The sequence below is a fragment of the Pavona decussata genome, unplaced genomic scaffold, assembly GCF_977016875.1.
Source record: "Pavona decussata unplaced genomic scaffold, jaPavDecu1.1 SCAFFOLD_51, whole genome shotgun sequence".
Lineage (NCBI taxonomy): Eukaryota > Metazoa > Cnidaria > Anthozoa > Scleractinia > Agariciidae > Pavona > Pavona decussata.
This window is the reverse complement of record NW_028145473.1, coordinates 6,491,555-6,510,607: the sequence shown is the minus strand read 5'-3', so window position 1 is coordinate 6,510,607 and position 19,053 is coordinate 6,491,555. Positions and strand designations below refer to the sequence as shown.

Below are 19,053 nucleotides of genomic sequence, written 5' to 3'. Positions count from 1 at the left end.
TATCCAGAGTCCTCTTTCATTTTGGTCAGCGGGTGGTCGACCAAAAAGCCAGAGGACGCTGGGTACGAGATTGTTCCTGGCCTCACAAAATATACTATTAAGCCGTAGTTACACGTTGAACCTTTAACCTGAAACTAGTGTTCAACGGCGAACGAGACTAGTTTTAGCAAGTGGTGTTACACGGTGAAACTCTTGTTTTTTCACGAGCCGTTGCAGAAGGATCGGAATGAAGGAAAGAAAATTGAATGTAAAAGTTAAACATTTTAAACAGATCAAATTTCGTATTTCAATGACCTCACAAATTTGTCTACGTGAATGCGAGATGGCTATTTCAGTTTACAAAGTATTGTAAAAGTCACAAGATCGATTTCAAAGTCACATGTCGATTTTAGCTAATATTTTGAAAATAGAAGTAAAAAGGTAAATTTTCGATTTCAAGTTGTTAAGATAATCATTTCGCGGTAAAAGTAACAAAACTTGATCAAACGAGTAATTTGATATTTGGCGATAAGATATTGCACATGGTATCTGCTACTAAAATATCGTGTGAGAGAACTCAAATGTGACTTAATATAGTACAAAACACTTTAAGTCATTTGCTTTAAACAGTACAGACACTTCAGACAAATAAAAAGAGTGTACTTATGGATTAAATGCAAACGGTTGAAAGAAATCAATTTTTATGTCTGTTGGCAATTAACAAATGGCGGGAAAAATGTATTCTGGTTTGCCCATTTCAACTGACTTTAATGGCCAATCTCGCAAAAGGATTCGTAGATCCCAATTTAAATTTTGCTGAACATTAAACCCTGATGGATGGACTGTGCCAAAACCGTTTTTATTTGAAATTCTAACCGCGCAGTCGTGAGAAAATGTCTTTTGAAAAGGGCGTAAAATTTGCGAATCCGCAAAAGTCAGACAAGACGAAAATTTGCACGCTCTCCGAAGACACAAAATCTATCCATAATCACTCAGCTTCTGAATAATGTTTGATTGTATCTCAAATATTCTACACAAATCGAAGAAACGCTTAAAAAACGGGAAAAAGGTTGGTCAAACAACCTACTTCATTTACCCCTAATTTTGATAAGCAGGAATCGTCGCTTTCTGGCGATTCCCATTCGCTGACAACATGATAGCAACAAATCTCTCAATGAAGCTCAGGATTACATTTACGAAGGAATGAGCATTGGTGGGTGATCGTGTTTTGTTTCACCCCCAAATTGTTGGCACCGTTCACTACTTTGCATTTCATATTAAACTGATGAGGCTTTGGCTCAAGCTCAGTCGCAAGAGATTTCTCTCTTCGAGCTCCATACAGAGCTAACTTAGAAAAAATGATCCTATTCTTTAATACATTTGCATAGATCTTAGTCAGTTTCTCCATCGACATTAGCAAATGTTTTTAATATCTTCAACTTTCTCCTTCACAATTTGACTTTCTCTCAGCGCCGTTAATTTGAACTACACACATCTTACTTTTCTTGGAGTTCGCCTATGATCCTTAAACATGAAGCTAAACGGTGGCTAACCATGTAGCTGTATATCTATGATCCTTTTTGGGAGCATATAATAAAGTTTACGAGAGTTTTTTTTATTCAAGCAACAACCAGAAAGAAAAATGTAAAGAGAGCAGATATCCTTGGCGGCAATCCAGTTCCCTGTGCATTCTAGATACATTTAGGTGTGAACAACATTACTAGTCTTAAATGACAAATGCTGGCATCATTTTCGCAGGGAGATGGATTACAACTCATTGGAATACCTTCCTAATGGCTTGTTTACCACCCTAACAAAACTAAGGATTCTGTAAGTGAACATTATATTGTGCAGACCTCAGAGAGTACAACATTAGTGCAATTAAAAAACTTCTAAAAGAATAACAGACATAGTAAGACGTGGAACTTCTCATTAGCCAATCATAGAGTTATTTTGCCGCTGAAAATATTTTTGATTCAACAACTGGTCTGCTAGGTTAATGTAATATTTTTGCACATTTACCTTTAATAGTATTGTACCATGATGTATTTTAAACTTATTTGGCAATTGTTTTTTTAGTATACTACCAGGATGGTAACATCATACATTAAACCCTATGTATACGGGAGGGGGGGATTCTGGCCGCGGCGACATTTAACCTACAGAAAATTTCCATATTTTGGCAAACGCAATCACATAACTTTTCATGACTTTTTCACAGATTTATCTGAAAGCAATTTGATATGGTCAGTATTTTTGGTTTTCATTGACTTTGATATTACAATGGCAACCAATTTTTACAGGCAGTTTTTCCAGAAAATGGCAAATGCCTTCTTAAAATGAAAATTACTTTCCTTGCCGTAACGTTTATGTTCTTATGTCATATTAGCGTTCCTATATTGGTTTTGATTACTTTTCGTTCAATTTTCGCGCTTTCCTTAAGTTTGGCGGAAATCCAGAAATCCAATATGGCAGATCCAAGATGGCCGCCATTTGGCAATCATGACGTAATTTTCACGTCATATGACGTTATCAGGTCTTGTTGTGGACCTTAAAGAATACATATTTGGACGTGCTATTTACTATCCAAGCGTCATTGTCAAAATCTGGGAGTTATGGTGGGGTGAAGGAGGGGGATGGAATCCGCCCCCGGCCCCAGAAGATAAAAAAAAGCCGGGTCTAGGTAGGATTAACGTAGGATATATTACGTCCAGAAACGTCGATAAGATCTCAGGGAAATTCTTTTATTGCTATTCACAGGTCAATAAGTGCTAATGCCTTGGCTTCTCTAAGCGACAAAGCGTTTGCAGCCAACCCATTTCTGTTTCACCTGTAAGTTGAAAAGAATAAGTGTTTGCACGGCATCGTAGCCAAGTCCAAAGCCTCTGCCCTTGGTTCTGAGAGGGATCGCGGTCTTAGTGATATGTGCATCAGACTTATTAAAATTAAAATTTTAAAAATTAAATTTTAATACTTATATAGCGCCCTTTAACATCTAAATGATCAAAGGCGCTTTACAATCCAAGAAAGCTAATTACAAATCAAATCAAATCAAATAGAGTAGAGAACCAACAAACTCAGCCCACTTATGACGCCGAGTCCGGGAATCGAACCCGGGCCACATAGGTGGAAGGCGAGTGCTCAAACACTGCGCCAACCCTGCTCCCCTCATGGAACGTTGGAAAGTGAGGGATCCATCATGGGTCAAAGCACAGTGACGTTCATTGAAAATGAGCCCAAATTTTCTCTCCCTCTCCAGGTCTACATATTGCACGTAAAATCCGGTCTCAGGTGGAACTATTATTCAACTTAGGTCGACTGTGAACCCTGCATTCAACATAGGTTGTATGTGTAATAAGTACCAATGCCAAGAGACTGACACGGGTGAATAAGCAAGCTTCTCCCCTGTGGTGAAGTGGTTTAGGTAGTGCACCATACACCTGATGCAAAACAAATCTTGTTAAGGAGGAGCATGTAGGTAGGTACGGGGTCCAAGTCAGTGTAAGGGCTACTTCCAACCCAGGTAAGCAATAAGTTGGCGTAAAGACTCGTGCCACCTCAATCATTCAATCTAATTAGCCGTTACCCAAAAGAATAAAACAAAATAAGAAAAGACAACACAACAAAACCAAGGCAAAAAAATACAGTAATTAGAAAATCAAGTTGAGTATTACAGTCTATCGAGCATAAAAACCTTTACATCTATGGCAGTGCTTTGCTTATTCGAACTGCATCAACGAATCTGCAACAAATATATAGGCAGCCACCTGTTTGGGCAGTCTTTGACATATGCAATAGCAACACTATTTTTTTTTTTCACGTCTTTTTCAGGGATTTAAGTTACAACTATATTGAAAACTTGACTGGGGATGTATTTTCAACGTTGAAGAGATTGCAATTTCTGTAATGTTTCTTTTAACAATACATTATAATAATAAATGTTTTTGGAAAAATACTAGTAAGGTTGCATTGTGTATAATTTTGCCATGGTTTCTTTTCAGTTCGTACAGTGAAACTACCAGCGCCCGAAGAAATCAAGACGTCAACAGTAAAAAACAAGAGAAGAAAAGCAATTAATAGTGCTTTTAATAATATTATCACAAAACTTTTATAGTAAAGTTTGTATTTTCCCCTTTATAAGCCCATCTAAAACCCCTTACAAAGTTATATAAGCCCAGGGCTTATAAGCGGCAGTTTACGGTATTTGATTTGGTAAGGATTTGAACTTGCGGATGGACGGGCGTTCGTAAAGAAGAAATGTGTAATCAGCCCAAAGAACTTAAACGAAAGATCATCGCCGAGTTAAAACTACATGTAATTTAATTTGGAGAAGAGTTGAAAAGTGGGCCCTGAAATCTTTAAGGCTACGCAAGCTAACAAGGACGTTTTTTTATTTAATTAAATTCGAGCCACCTTTTTGTTTCCTTTTTTTTCGCAGATGGCTGAGATCAAACAATATTAGAAGCCTCACACCACATGTGTTTTCTAATCTCATATCTTTACGAGAACTGTAAGAATGACACCCTTGAACAAGATATTAGTTAAAAGCAACAACAATTTATCAGGTGATTGATATCATTGTCATTGATGAGGCCTAGCCTCATACATCGTGAAAACTACGTATAAGTTGTGTGATTACAGTGGACGAAACAATTTTCAACATTGCCGGCTTCCGAGTTCTTGATGGTTCTTTAGAAAGGATAAGATTTTCATTTCGTCTGGGCTTAGAATATTGGTTACTCTTTTCATGATCAATATTTTGACTGACCAATTACCATGTGATATGTGCAACGTACATCACTGTTGTCATTGTGGCCATTGACGTGTACCAAATAAATTTTTGTTGGTTTTTTGTTTGATGAGCAGTTTTCGAAACTGTCATTCTTTTTTATGGAAAATAACATGAGTACCTAACAAATTATTAAAGTTGAATACTGAATCTTACTTACACTAAGACAATTGTCTACCAGAGTTGAAGTAAAAATATATTAACCCCGTCTGGACAGGGCTTTTTAGTCTTCTTGGGCAAGTGGACTCCGCCTCCTTCTCCCATCACAATAGCTATGAAAAAGACACTTGGGGATAAAAAGCATGTCCAAATTTGTTTCCTTTGACGTTCACAACTGGAAAACGTAAACTGCTTTTAACGAATAATGACTTTATCTCTGTGATAAGTAACGTAGCCACATAGGTTTTTTTTTTTTTTTTTTTCAGACCTATCGAGTGAAACATAAGTAAAATCACATGCCAAAAAAACCCTTCATATAAAGAAGTGGCCAATAGTATTTCAAAACATCAGATAAAATACTTTTAACTTTTAACAAACCTACCCGCATGTAACATAAAGCAATAAAACACCAACAAGTCATCTGCAGTGTCGATTACTGTTCGTTCGCCTGGAGACCTCCTCGCTCTTAAGAAGTCGACTTGCTGCAAGTCTTTTTTATGATTATGTTTCTTCAATTCTTGATGCTATTGCTATCACGTCAACGACACTAAAATAAAGTTTTTTGTTAAATGGTATAACATAGTGTAGAGATAGTCTGGTAGAAGTAAAGACGAGTTTTGTCTGAGAGGCATCGTAACTGTGTCCTGGCCTAAACGCAGATAATTCCTTGAATCATGAATCTTTTGTTGTTGTTGTTGTTGTTGTTGTTGTTTTGTTTAATTTTTTTTTTGAATGTTTGTTTTGTTTTGTTTTTTATCAATAAGTCATATGAAAAAGACCATAGCGTAGAATGGCCCTTGTTCTCGTGACATTTACTTGCAGTTGGAAAGGTCTGTTATTACGCTTTTTATTATTCATAGCGCCCAAAAGAAGCTTATTCATTGGTTGCTATGAACGCCCGGCAATGCTCATTAGCCTGATGGAGGCGGCAAACTAAACAATGAAACCAGTGCACTATTGTTAATTCCTTTGTATCGTTCAGCACAAGCCGCTTTTATTTCTTACTTTGCTACAGATATTACACATCTTACTTTTAACAGATTCTTGTCAAGAGAGGATAATTTTCCATAAACTGGCGTAGGTTTTCTAAAATCAGCATACTTTTTTAGAAATTTGCTTTGAAAAACGGCCTCCATACAAAAAAAAGGCCAATTTTCCCTTATTTTCAATTGCAAAAGGACAGCCCTTCCACTTAATCAGTCTTCTTTATTTTAGTCTTAAAATATAGTTGCAACATTCCTCTTCACAATGCTGCGCGTAGGTTTTTAGGTTAATCGTTTTTAAAAGCATGAAAGCGAGTTTTATCAACGCTACTCGGCCAATTTTAGCTCTTTCTTCTCTTATTCGGGGCTTTTCAGAGCGCGTATGCGCGCTTCGCTGATCATGAATAGTTAATGAATGTCACAGCATCCTGCGCCATGCAAAAAAAATCTGTCCAATATGACTTGCCCAAGTTCAGATGAAGAACTGTAACAGCGATGAATTTTATGTCAGATTTCTCCAGTGTTGTTAAGAATTGCTCCATTTTCTATTTATTTTCCTCATTTTTTCTCAGTGAGCTGAACTCAAACCATATAACTGAGGTACCTCAAGAGATGCTTGCCAACATGACAAATCTAGATATCCTGTAAGTCAAAAGTATAGCCATTGTCTTGGCAAAAAATTGGTACAGAAGTTGTAATTGCGAAATAGAGGGAATTAAAACGTTCACCATACCTACACGAAAGAGGCAGCTATTGATTTTTTTTACGTCAAAGTTATCCTCTTGGCGAAAATGGCTCTGGCTCGACATATTCCGATCAAATAAGCGGTTCAGCGGTCCCACGCGGTCTCACAGTGCATTCCATCACACGAGCTCCCAGAGGATAGCTTCACCACGAATAAACAAGGGATCTTATCTAACTGCGCTCTTACTGAAATAACAGCGGATCCCATCTTCTGTTTTTTTATCTCGTCAACTAAAAGGGTCCCATAAATAACAATTCTCAAATAAAGAGCACAGACTCTCCAGCTTGCAATCATTTCAGAATTAAATCATTTAAACGTCTTTAAATACATGATAGTCTCTAATCTCTTTCCTTTTGGCAGGAAGCTGCGTTCAAATAATATTAAAAACCTCACCAATGATGTGTTTTCACTCCTTACGCGTCTCACAATTCTGTAAGTTTAAGTTCAGTTTTGAATATCACAATTGCGACTTTTTCCAAACCCTTTCACATTGCAATTTTAGAGTGTTAACGCTATCAAACGAAACTTAAGAGCTACTGACAGTAAATATCAAAAATCCCACGACAAAGAGGAAGTTTCAGATTTCATTTTATTTCACATAAATGTTCCCTTTGGTGAACTATTTTCAAAAATCACAATTAAAAGTTCCACCGCTCTTTCCTTTTTCTAAAAATTAGGGAAGTTGAATTTACGGATTCACGCCCGATTCAGCCCCCCGGAAAAACGGGAAAATCATGCATCTTTAGCAGCCTCGCACACAGCAACGATAACTACTCCCGTTTTTCTATCTCGGCTGCAAGTAAATTTTTCTATTAGCTCTCGTTTAGTGTAAAAATGAAGTCGCAAGTCATATTTTTAATGTGCTAATTCACTAGTTGAAGACAGCGACCTTCGAGGGTTAGATTTCGAATTGAAATTAGGGCCGATTTCAGAGGCCTATATCTGTCCCGGCATATGTTTTCTGGAGCAAATCTATAGATGAAGTCTAACCTTAATCCTTCCTTTTCACGCTCTCGAAGTGCCTTTTTTGGCCCGCTAAAAGCGAAGCATCCAGAAGAAAAAGTGTGCAGGGTATTTTGACTAGTTTGATGGCTCGCTGTCACGATTACCGTCACGCAAATCACATAACTAAAACCATGCACTCATCTAAAGTTTACGTTTTTTTGCTCTCAACGACAAATCTCGAAGGCAGGTATTTAATATTTCAGTTCCTTTACAATACCACGTCATTATTTCAAATTTTGCAAGTAGTAAATATTAGAAACCGATCCACCGTGGGACTCGATCTACATGATAAATTTTGCCGACATATTTTAAGCGCCCGTCACAAACGTTGATATCGCACTATACAAACTTCCTGTCAAATCTCACCAAATTAACTATCATACTCTTGCTATCTACATCAAAAAAATATTTCAAAAGATAAATGGCTCATCTTCAAGACATCTACCAACTTTCTGTGTCGATTTATAGAGTTGAAACACAACAACAACGTATTCACATACCGCACAGGCAATCACGGGTTAATTAAGTTTGTCCGAAAATACAGAAAGAGCTTTGTACTCTACGTGCTGTAATTAGTATTTGTTTTATCTACTCAATGACAGAGGGCTTACCTCACTTTCTTAACTGTTTGACTGTAAAGTTATATTATAAAGGGACAAGATTATTTGCATTTCTATTAAGGAATATACTATCCATAATCGAATCCTGAAGGAACTAATTATAGAACAGGAATACTCTGACTGATTGTCTCACCACTAAACAGGAACGTATTCGTTTCCTTTGGTCGATTTTATAACTCTTGCACCCCATTCAACACTGCTGAAAATCCGTTAGTTATGCTTATCTGCAGGTTAAATCAGCACATCGCACGGTCGTTTTCATCTGATGCCGTTTGTGATTAGCGTGACACAAAGATCACTTCCGGTAGCTAACTTTCCTTCCACCAGTGAACTAAACCCTAACTGAAAAATCATTTTTTGAGTTAAAATTCCACGTATCTGTTATTTTATCTTTCACTTTGATCTCCTGTTCTTTTTTTTCCCCTTTAATTAAGTAAAGTAAAGTGGTGGTTGTGTGGGAGGGGGGGAGGGTGGGGCGAGGCGGGGCTGGCTAGGGTATGGTGGAGCACTGCTTTTTTTGCAGTTGCTTGTCGAAAATTGTCGGGTTTGATTTGTTATTTTATTGGCTTTTGTTTGTTCTTTTGTTATTGGAGAATTTAGGGCCAAAAATCGAGTAACAATTCGATTGGAAGGGGATGGGGGTCATAGCTGTGGGCATATTTGGCAATTGGTCTTGAATGAGAAAATGTATCTCGTTTTAGCAAGTCATGAACAGCTCAGGAGCCAAGGAACAGTGAAATAAAATAAACCTTTGTTTAGTTGAGTACTTAGCAACTTCTTAAAGTTTGTAGGAGCTTTTTAAGGTTTTAAAGAAAAAATAAAAAAATCATATGAGATTTTGGAGCATCTTATGAACAACGTTTTTAGTAATTTCGAGCATCTGTTTTAAACTGACCGATTCTTGTGATGGTCTCCAATTCTTGATTAAATGGAAACCTTAAAACTCAGGTTCTATTTGAACTGAAAAATTATATTTAGGAGGCGGTCGGAACGGGGAATGGGGGGTGTTGGTGGTGGGTATTTATGTATTGATAACTTTCAAGACCGCAAATATCCGAAAGTGGTACGTAGCTAAGGAAATGAGGCGTCTGGTGTTCCGAATGGGAAACTTCTCTTTAAAACTTCGGAATTTCTCACAGCGCAGCAAACCAGTTCCTTCTTTTCGCGTCTTGCTTGCGACAAAAACCCGCGAGGGTAAAAATATCATCCCGTGGATGACGACATCCAGAAATCTCAAGAAGAAGCAAATAGAGCGTTACGTGACGAGACACAGAACGGCTGCGAGGTCCTTCCACGGCTCTTGCTTGAACAACCATAGAAAATGACCAGGGTAGTATCTGCGCCATGGTGAAGAACGGCACAGGCCTGGAACTGACTTGGAAATCTTCAGTTACGTATCAGAGAACTTCGAACTAGAGACTTCAATACGAAACTCGGAAAGAAACTCAAAATTCTTCCATAAATAAGGGTCAATAAGAAGAAACACCCGCTCATATTCCTTCCCCCCCCCCCCCCCCACCTTAGTTCCCATTACTTCCGTTTACTGAGCCCGTAATTAAAGGAACAAAAAAAGAGAACAGGAGATCAAAGTGAAAGATAAAATAACAGGTACGACATCATGCGGGGATTTTTAAACTCAAAAACTGTTTTTCAGTTAGGGTTTAGTTCACTGGTGGAAGGAAACTTAGCTTAGTTTAGTTGTATTCCCCGCGCTACCGGAAGTGATCTTTGTGTCACGCTACATGTAATCACTAACGGCATCAAATGAAAACGACCGTGCCATGTGCTGATTTAACCTGCAGATAAGCATAACTAACGGATTTTCAGCAGTGTTGAATGGGGTTCAAGAGTCATAAAATCGACCAAAGGAAACGAATACGTTCCTGTTTAATTAGTGGTGAGACAATCAGTCAGAGTATTCCTGTTCTATAATTAGTTCCTTCAGGATTCGATTATGGATAGTATATTCTTTAGTAGAACGCAGTGGCTATTCGTACGGCACCCGTACGGCGACTTGTATTTGCTATTTGTACGGGAGTCCGAAGATTTCATAGGATTTCTCTGTAATTCCTGATTCTCGCTTATCCAAATTATTATATTTACCTTTCGAAGGAATAAGCGAATCCAGTGAGTGCCCTTTCTTTGAGCGAGATAAGTTTGCGTACTCTCTACTCACTAAGCGAACGAGCCACTCGCGACACTTCAAACTTTTTCCGAGCTACTAACATAAACTCGCACATGTCACGCAACCTCTGCTTCACAGATCAACTGGCTACAATTAGTACGCTGTAGCTTAAAAATGTGCGAAAAGAATTTCTTATACCTTATAAACAGTTATAATACACTGGCTTGGATCGGGGGGTAAGTGACAACTTGGTAATTCAATGAATTTGAACTCACGTTGGTAATCCCGTACGAATTATTCGCATTTTTGCTATTTATACGGGAATTCTTCTTCCTTCTATAGTAGGCGCAGTTTCAGTCATTGCAGTGAAAATTTAGACCTGTGTCAGAAGGAGAGGTGTGCTCTGTTATTTTCAACATAATTTCTGTACGGAAATGCGAGTGTCCAATAGGTAAATTCTTCCATTAAGTGAAACTCCCATTTCACGGCTTTCTGGCCGTACGAATAGCATCACGCAGGTTGGGAATACGGGAGTCCACGGAACTGCTTAATCAGTATACCACCGGTCAGGATCAGTTGTCTGAATTTCTCAACCAGGTTAGCGATTCTTAAATTTAATGATAATTTTTACTGGTACTCATAGGAATCCCAAATGAATAGCAAATACCAGTCGCTGTACGGTCTCTTCTAATCGCGTGACGTGTGCGTGAATATAGCGCAAAACAATTTCAAGTGTCGCGAGTGGCTCGTTCGCTTAGTGAGCAGAGAGTACGCAAACTTATTTCGCTCAAAGAAAGGGCACTCACTAGATTCGCTTATTCCTTCGAAAGGTAAATATAATAATTTGGATAAGCGAGAATCAGGAATTACAGAGAAATCCTATGAAATCTTCGGACTCCCGTACAGATGTCGCCGTACGGGTGCCGTACGAATAGCCACTGCGTTAGTAGAAATGCAAATAATCTTGTCGCTTTATACTATAACTTTACAGTCAAACAGTTAAGAAAGTGAGGTAAGCCCTCTGTCATTGAGTAGATAAAACAAATACTAATTACAGCACGTAGAGTAAAAAGCTCTTTTTGTATTTTCGGATAAATTTAATTAACCCGCGCCGTGATTGCCTGTGCGGTATGTGAATACGTTGTTGTTGTGTTTCAACTCTGTAAATCGACACAGAAAGTTGGTAGATGTCTTGAAGATGAGCCATTTATCTTTTGAAATATTTTTTTTGATGTAGATAGCAAGAGTATAATAGTTAATTTGGTGAGATTTGACAGGAAGTTTGTATAGTGCGATATCAACGTTTGTGACGGGCGCTTAAAATATGTCGGCAAAATTTATCATGTAGATCGAGTCCCACGGTGGATCGGTTTCTAATATTTACTACTTGCAAAATTTGAAATAATGACGTGGTATTGTAAAGGAACTGAAATATTAAATACCTGCCTTCGAGATTTGTCGTTGAGAGCAAAAAAACGTAAACTTTAGATGAGTGCATGGTTTTAGTTATGTGATTTGCGTGACGGTAATCGTGACAGCGAGCCATCGAACTAGTCAAAATACTCTGCACACTTTTTCTTCTGGATGCTTCGCTTTTAGCGGGCCAAAAAAGGCACTTCGAGAGCGTGAAAAGGAAGGATTAAGGTTAGACTTCATCTATAGATTTGCTCCAGAAAACATATGCCGGGACAGATATAGGCCTCTGAAATCGGCCCTAATTTCAATTCGAAATCTAACCCTCGAAGGTCGCTGTCTTCAACTAGCGAATTAGCACATTAAAAATATGACTTGCGACTTCATTTTTACACTAAACGAGAGCTAATAGAAAGATTTACTTGCAGCCGAGATAGAAAAACGGGAGTAGTTATCGTTGCTGTGTGCGAGGCTGCTAAAGATGCACGATTTTCCCGTTTTTCCGGGGGGCTGAATCGGGCGTGAATCCGTAAATTCAACTTTTCTAATTTTTAGAAAAAGGAAAGAGCGGTGGAACTTTTAATTGTAATTTTTGAAAATAGTTCACCAAAGGGAACATTTAGGTGAAATAAAATGAAATCTGAAATTTCCTCTTTGTCGTGGGATTTTTGATATTTACAGTCAGTAGCTCTTAACTTTTGAGGTCAACAGCAGGGGTTAATGACGTCACGTGGAGTGGGAATTGCGTGTTGATTTTCAAAAGGCGGCCATCTTTGAACTGCCATATTGGATTTCTGAATTTCCTCTAAACTCCAGAAAATCACCCAATGTTATCAAAATGTGATCAAAATTAATAGAGGAACACTGACACAATCTAAAATCATGAAATTTGACCGTGTTACTGCCATCTTAAAAATCTCATGAATATTTTAAGTCTCTCCCCATAGCCCCTTTAGTTCTAGACAGCGTTCAATAAGGTATTTCCCTGTTCCTATCGATGAAAACAATTCTCTAGATAGGGTCCAACAACTTCATTTTCAGTTACTAAGTAACGAAATTTCTGAGATTTTCTTTATTCCATTGGTGGTATTTCAGAGACTTGGCCTCAAACCATTTAACTCAGCTACCTCAAGAAGTGTTCGCCAACCTAAAGAATCTAGGTTACCTGTAAGTTAATAAGAGCATTATTAACACCGTGAAAAAGTTAGCTAGTGCGTAAGCATCGTAACTGAAGTTGATGAAACCTGTTGTATCTTTTAAATACTATTTCTGAGCTTGTATAATAGGTTGGAGCAGGCTATCAACAAATGCTGAGGTTCGTTCTGTAGGCCCTTCGTGATATGATTGGTCTCCCAACTAGATTGGGTTTGCGACTTTTTGCTAGTTGAAACTTGGCATTGAGGCAAAGGTACTTTAAGTGGGGAAATATCTAGAAATCCCCCTGGACCAGAAATGGATGAAATTTATGTCGAATATTTTTTCAACAGCTCTAACTTTTAAATGCCCTCCTTGGTTTTAGTTTCTGCAGCTTTCAATGTTGTTAGACAAAATGAATCATATATAATTCACAATTCCTCAAAATGTGAGCACATTGATTAAATCGCAATTACGTAATTTTCATGTTAGGAAGACAGGATACTGGTTAGTTTTCTTCAGAAGCCTCCGGTTGATAATCGATTTTCCTCGAATGACGATTATCCCTTATTGGAAAAACAAAAATAACTTCTTTTTTAATGTAACAATATAGTCAATACGCTCAAACCAAAAATTGTGGTACATTAAATTTTGACTTAGGTAGATTCCTTGACTTGTTTACTGGTATTTTCTCTCCCTTTCTTTGCAGTAATCTGGATAAGAACAATATTAAAGACCTTCCCGCCAATGTCTTTTCTGCGCTTATAAAATTAAAAACGCTGTAAGATTAATTCCGCGAATTTTTAAGCAGTCGTTTGTAACCTTGCTTCTTATTATTGATATGTATAGTACTGAGAATCCTTGGAGGTACAGGTGGTGGGTGGGTGATAACCATCCTCTGTCTTTAAACTATGACGAAAATATCACTGGCACCACCTATTTCGGCAAGCCGAAAGCCGGCTTTTAGTAGCTGTCCAATACTTTTTACACTGGTTTAGTTTCACGAGACAATTTGTTTCCTTTTTTTATAACTTTCAATTCAAATTCGATCAGGAAACAGTGAAAGAAGATTGCACTGAATTCCAATTTACATGCGATGTTCCCATGGCAACTAATGTCCGATGAGCATGTAGATTAATGTGTTAGATGTCTCACAAAAAAATACTTTGATCTTTGATCTTTCCGTATTTTAGCAATTCAATCATTTTTAATTACTAAATTTGATTCATCCGAGGTTTTTTCCTGGAAATCGAGAAATCTATGTTGTCCGGTCTTAGTTGGGGCAATACAAATAAATGCTGTTATATGACGTGATCATCAACATGGATGACGTTAACTCGGGAAGAATATTATGTGTTAACTTTTGGTGATAAGATGAAGTAAACAGATTCTACCGGGGCAAATGTAAAGGGGATTCCAGCCTCTCCCCTCCTCTTTCACCAAACTGGCGGTGTGAATTTGCTTCTACGGCGTATGGAATAAATCGAAAGCTACCCCACTACTATACATCTAACGAGATAAACAGATCAAATACCTTCCTGTGGATTATTTGACAAAAAACGCCCTTGCTCCGAACTTCTTTCCTAGAAAATTAAAGACAACTGCCATATACATTTTATACGGAAATAACCTTAGTTACTTTATACTTAGTTGCTTTATACACTTATGTGTGAGATTTTTATCCGCTCTTGATCATTTAACTTAACAATGGCGTCATAAAGACGTCGAAATGTTGTCCGTTTTAATTGCTCATTGTCATTTAATTTAAAATTTTGCCCAATAACGTCTTGTACAATGTTTTTTAAAACGGATTCCAAAACCTAGTCGTTAATGGCAAGTGCAAATAAATACCATTTAACCATACAGCTTAAAAAGTGGCGATGTAGGAACACATTTTGTACCGTTATTATTCCATTACATTTGCAGGAGCCTGAGTTCCAACAAGATCCGAAATCTACCGGAAGATCTCTTCATCAGACTTTTAAGTCTAAAAGAACTGTAAGAATCTCTTTGACAAAAAAAAATACCAAAGATCTTCATCAAAGAAAATGGCAAAGTGAAATAAATGTCAATTTTTCCTCAAAAAGTGGACGGAATCCTGCAAATCCTGAAATATAGTTCGCTTCTGGGTGGGTGGAGCCTGCAAATCCGGCTGAACACGAACCGGAGAATTAGGTGGAGTCGCTATGATTAAAGGATGCAACAACAGATGCGCCATGTTGTGTACTACAACATTTGTTTACTGGAAGGAGATCTGGAAATAAGGAGCTGATCTTACCCCATATGGCCTCAGCTTGTTATGAGTTCCTAATCCGGAGGAAGAAACCATTGCCTGATTTCATACCGTGGGGGTCTGGGTACAAGTCTGTGTATTATGGGATATGGGACTCAACACCATAGCCAGAAAGAGCACATCGAACTTTACAACATCCTCAAGTTTGGTGTTAATCAAGCTAATATTAGGCGAGATACAGCCATTCAAAAACTTTAAAAGTTTACTAAGAAATGTATGGAACGCCGGACAAATCGTCCGTCACGTCCGGCGTTCCATACATTTCTTAGTAAAATTTGGAGTTTTTGAATGGCTGTATCTTTCCTTATATTAGCTTGATTAACACCAAACGTGATAATGTTGTAAAGGTTGGTGTGCTCTTTCTGGCTATGTGGGTGTTGAGTCCCTTAACCCATAATACACAGACTCGTACCCAGACCCCCACGGTATGAAATCAGGCAATGTTTGCTATCTCTATATCTTAAAGACTATTAAAGGTATTATCACGAGCATGAAACTTGGTGGGTTTTTAGGACTTCCAATCATACTTTCTTTTAGTCCACTACAAAGAAAGATGGCGTCAAATGGCGCTTTGCAAAGCGTTTTTATTCACTCAGCTGCCACCCTGGATTCACCATTTTCTTCCTCTGTAAGTGAATGGTATATCGGCCCTGCATGCATAGTTGGTACGGAAACGGGGTTTAAAGAACTGCAAGGATTTATAAAACCTCGGTCAAATAACACAAAAACAGAAAGCATATATACAGTATATAACGAGATACTTTGTTTTCTTTTGTGTATTTACAGGTATTTGTCTTCAAATGAAATAACTTTTCTACCCAAACGAATTTTTGCCAACCTGACTAATCTCCGATACCTGTAAGAGATGAACAGGACACCTCGTGCACACACACACAGAAACGGCCAATGGTTCTTTAATTACTTCAACTATTGCTTCCTCTGCTTAAAAAATTCGCTCTTCTAATCGGACGACAACACAAGAAAAAGCAAGAACTGATGCAAAAATTGGTAACAAAAATCCCGCTGATCAAAAAGGCAAAACAAAAATGTGCTGCTTCTCTTAAAAATGTTCCGACGTGAAGTTGCTTGCTTATAAACAGTGTTCCGTAGTAACCCTTAAGAATTACGTTTGTGGCCATCATCTCTTCCGAGTAGGCTGAAGAAAAACCGAACTAGACTACCTTCATAAGGGAAAGTGAAAATAAGCATCACTAAAAGGAGAGGTTCACATTTCAGTGCATGTGCATGAATCTCAATGCTTTTATCTCATTCTTATCAACTTTATGGCCTAAAAAATCTCACTCACGTGTACTTCAGTAGTCATATTTTATAATTAATCCAAGCAAAATGACTGATGACCAAAATTCACAGAAAATGCTAATGGAGTGTACTCAAATTGTCGATATTGAATTTAGCGTTGACCCGTAGGATTTATTCCACGGTTGATGTGTTTACAGTTATTTGTATCCGAAATAACGCAATCATATCAAAAAATTACCACCCGAGTAACCTATTCCCTTCCGAACGGTTCATAAACAACGAATTAAATTAAACAGGCTTGGGTCATAACGAGCAAAGGCGAGAAAGTATTTTGATTCATGGACATGCGCAGAACCGTGAACCCCTCCCTTTAACCCTGGCACACTGACTAGTTCGCAATTGAAATGTTAATTTTAATTTTAATTTCAACTTAATTAAAATTAATTAATGTTTTCTATTTTTAGGTACATTCGGTCAAACAACGTTGGCAATCTTTCCAAGGAATTATTTTCAAGTCTTACAAGTTTAAGAAAGCTGTACGTTTGGTGGCCGATGCCTTAAATCATTCACCTCAATTCTAAGTAAAATTAAGTAAAGTAGTGGCAGTTAATGATTTGCTCATTTTCCCTGGTTACTCAGGAACTTTTATTAGAGATTCTATTTAATTGCATCCCGCACAAAATTTCTTATATTTAGCGCGCGCTTGGTATGCGTGCATATTGGAACAACGCGGGTTTTCCTTGATGCTAAGATTAGTCAATAATTATTAAAGGAGCATGATGACCCATCCTTTTGATCCAGTTATCTTCAGTTAGCTGTTATCTTCTTTATGTTAAGAAATCTTTAGGAAAGTTAACGGAAGAAAAATGATTCATCACCAGAAACACGCGCTTGGACAGAATCCTGGGTATAAAATAGTGATACTGAGAACACGCACGCAAAAACGTTTTGGGTCAATTGCTGCTTCATATTGTGCTTTCCTGCCACTAAATTCGTATTTAATTGCTGCTTGTGTTGTATGCATTCTAATTATAACTTTTTTCAACTTCTGCTTTTATCCACGAAATTTCTGTTAACAACTGGATTCAAACATGGTTTCGAGTGCCTAAGTCCTTGTGCTTTGCTAAAAACACCATTACAACTGGTAAACCCCGTTTCCATGGCAACCAGCGAATGAAACATCTGTTGATTTGTTCACTCCTTCCTAGTTTCAAAACGGGTTTGTCCGAATTTCGCGCGGTAAAAATTTTGCTCTTTTGTGTAAAGAAGAGACAAACTCCAAAGTATCTCCTCGTTAAGTCAAAACAAATTCTGTACATACGTTTGGCCGATATCTGCAATTTTCGTTTTTGCCATTTATTGCACTTGTCCATGTATAATTCCCCCCTTAGGGTTTTTTTAGTACAAATGCTAGCTAATTTCTAACACTGAGCCAATTTTCAGAAAAATTCACATTAGAAAACTCCTTAAAATAGCTTTACTTTTCAGGCTAAAACTGGCCTTGTTTCGTGCGCCAGCATAATGAAAATTCATGTATCAGTTAAAAAACTGCGTGCGCGCGCAATTTCAGTACCCAGTCGCCGCGCGTCAAATAACTTTATGGAGTCACCTAAAACAATTCCAGCATGGTGCCGTATCTTAAATGCTTGTCCTGGTGACTACTATTAATGCTAGTGTCGAAACGTGTACAATTCGCTTAAAATGTTCGGCTCTCCGCCAAGCTAAAAACGAGAGCTACTTTCTCCGCTTTTTAACTTTCGCTGTCAAAATGGCCAGCGGGGGTATTTTCATATGATTCCGAATTTCAAATTTGTTGCGCGTGTTGTGTTGAAGGATTCTGCAGTCAAACAAGATTCAAAATCTTCCAGCGGATTCATTTGCCTCTCTCTCAAACTTAGAGGCACTGTAAGTATCAATTGATTTTATAAACTATTATTGGTAATAAAATTAATGAATATATAATTATCATCTTTATCGTATTTGCTAACATTTTACAAATGCCACATGAAGAGCAAAATGAGACCCTGTTGTTGAGGGGAAAATGTCCCTTAACGGCAAATTGTGCTATAAAATGGATGGCGTAATCTTCATGTCATACCTCTTAGGTGACAAATTTAAAGGTACCAGGTTTTTTTTGGCCATTGCACACTGATGACTTCGACGTCCTCGGGAATAAGCAAGCTTTCAAATCCCATTAAAACCAAAATATCGCAACAACAAAAGATACAAGTTTCAAATTATCTTAAACATGAGTACAAGTGCCGTGTTAGATTCGCCATCTTGGGTTGAATGACAGATTTTCTAAAGAAGATAGCAGGAATTAAAATTATAATTTTATCAATTTTATTCCAACACTTCCAGTGCTTGGTCGACAGAAATATTAAAGCGTAGTTGCCATGGAAATTTCACACGTCATTCAAAAATCATGCCAAGATCCTTTTTTGTCTCAATTCCTTCATTAAACAGGCAACATTTGGAGGAGCCCAAGCGCGAGACGCACAGAAGTTTTGTGAACATTCGTCAAAACCTCTGTTGTATACGTCTTTTA

At 37.8% G+C, this 19,053-nt stretch overlaps 1 protein-coding gene across 1 annotated transcript; it reads left to right on the top strand.

Moving 5' to 3' along the window:
* Positions 1–1,741: 1,741 nt before the first annotated feature.
* On the top strand, positions 1,742–12,989 carry LOC146481292 (uncharacterized). Its single transcript, XM_085109028.1, has 7 exons — positions 1,742–1,809; positions 2,740–2,811; positions 3,811–3,882; positions 4,418–4,489; positions 6,483–6,554; positions 7,016–7,087; positions 12,914–12,989. Exons 1-7 carry the CDS (start codon positions 1,742–1,744, stop codon positions 12,987–12,989), a joined length of 504 nt encoding a protein of 167 aa, XP_084965154.1.
* Positions 12,990–19,053: the final 6,064 nt, after the last annotated feature.

Coding starts and splice junctions, on each gene's coding strand:
- LOC146481292 (XM_085109028.1), top strand. CDS start 1,742: ATGGATTACAACTCATTGGAATACCTTCCTAATGGCTTGTTTACCACC. Junction 4,490..6,482: donor CTCATATCTTTACGAGAACT/GTAAGAATGACA, acceptor ATTTTTTCTCAG/TGAGCTGAACTCAAACCATA. Junction 7,088..12,913: donor CTTACGCGTCTCACAATTCT/GTAAGTTTAAGT, acceptor GTGGTATTTCAG/AGACTTGGCCTCAAACCATT.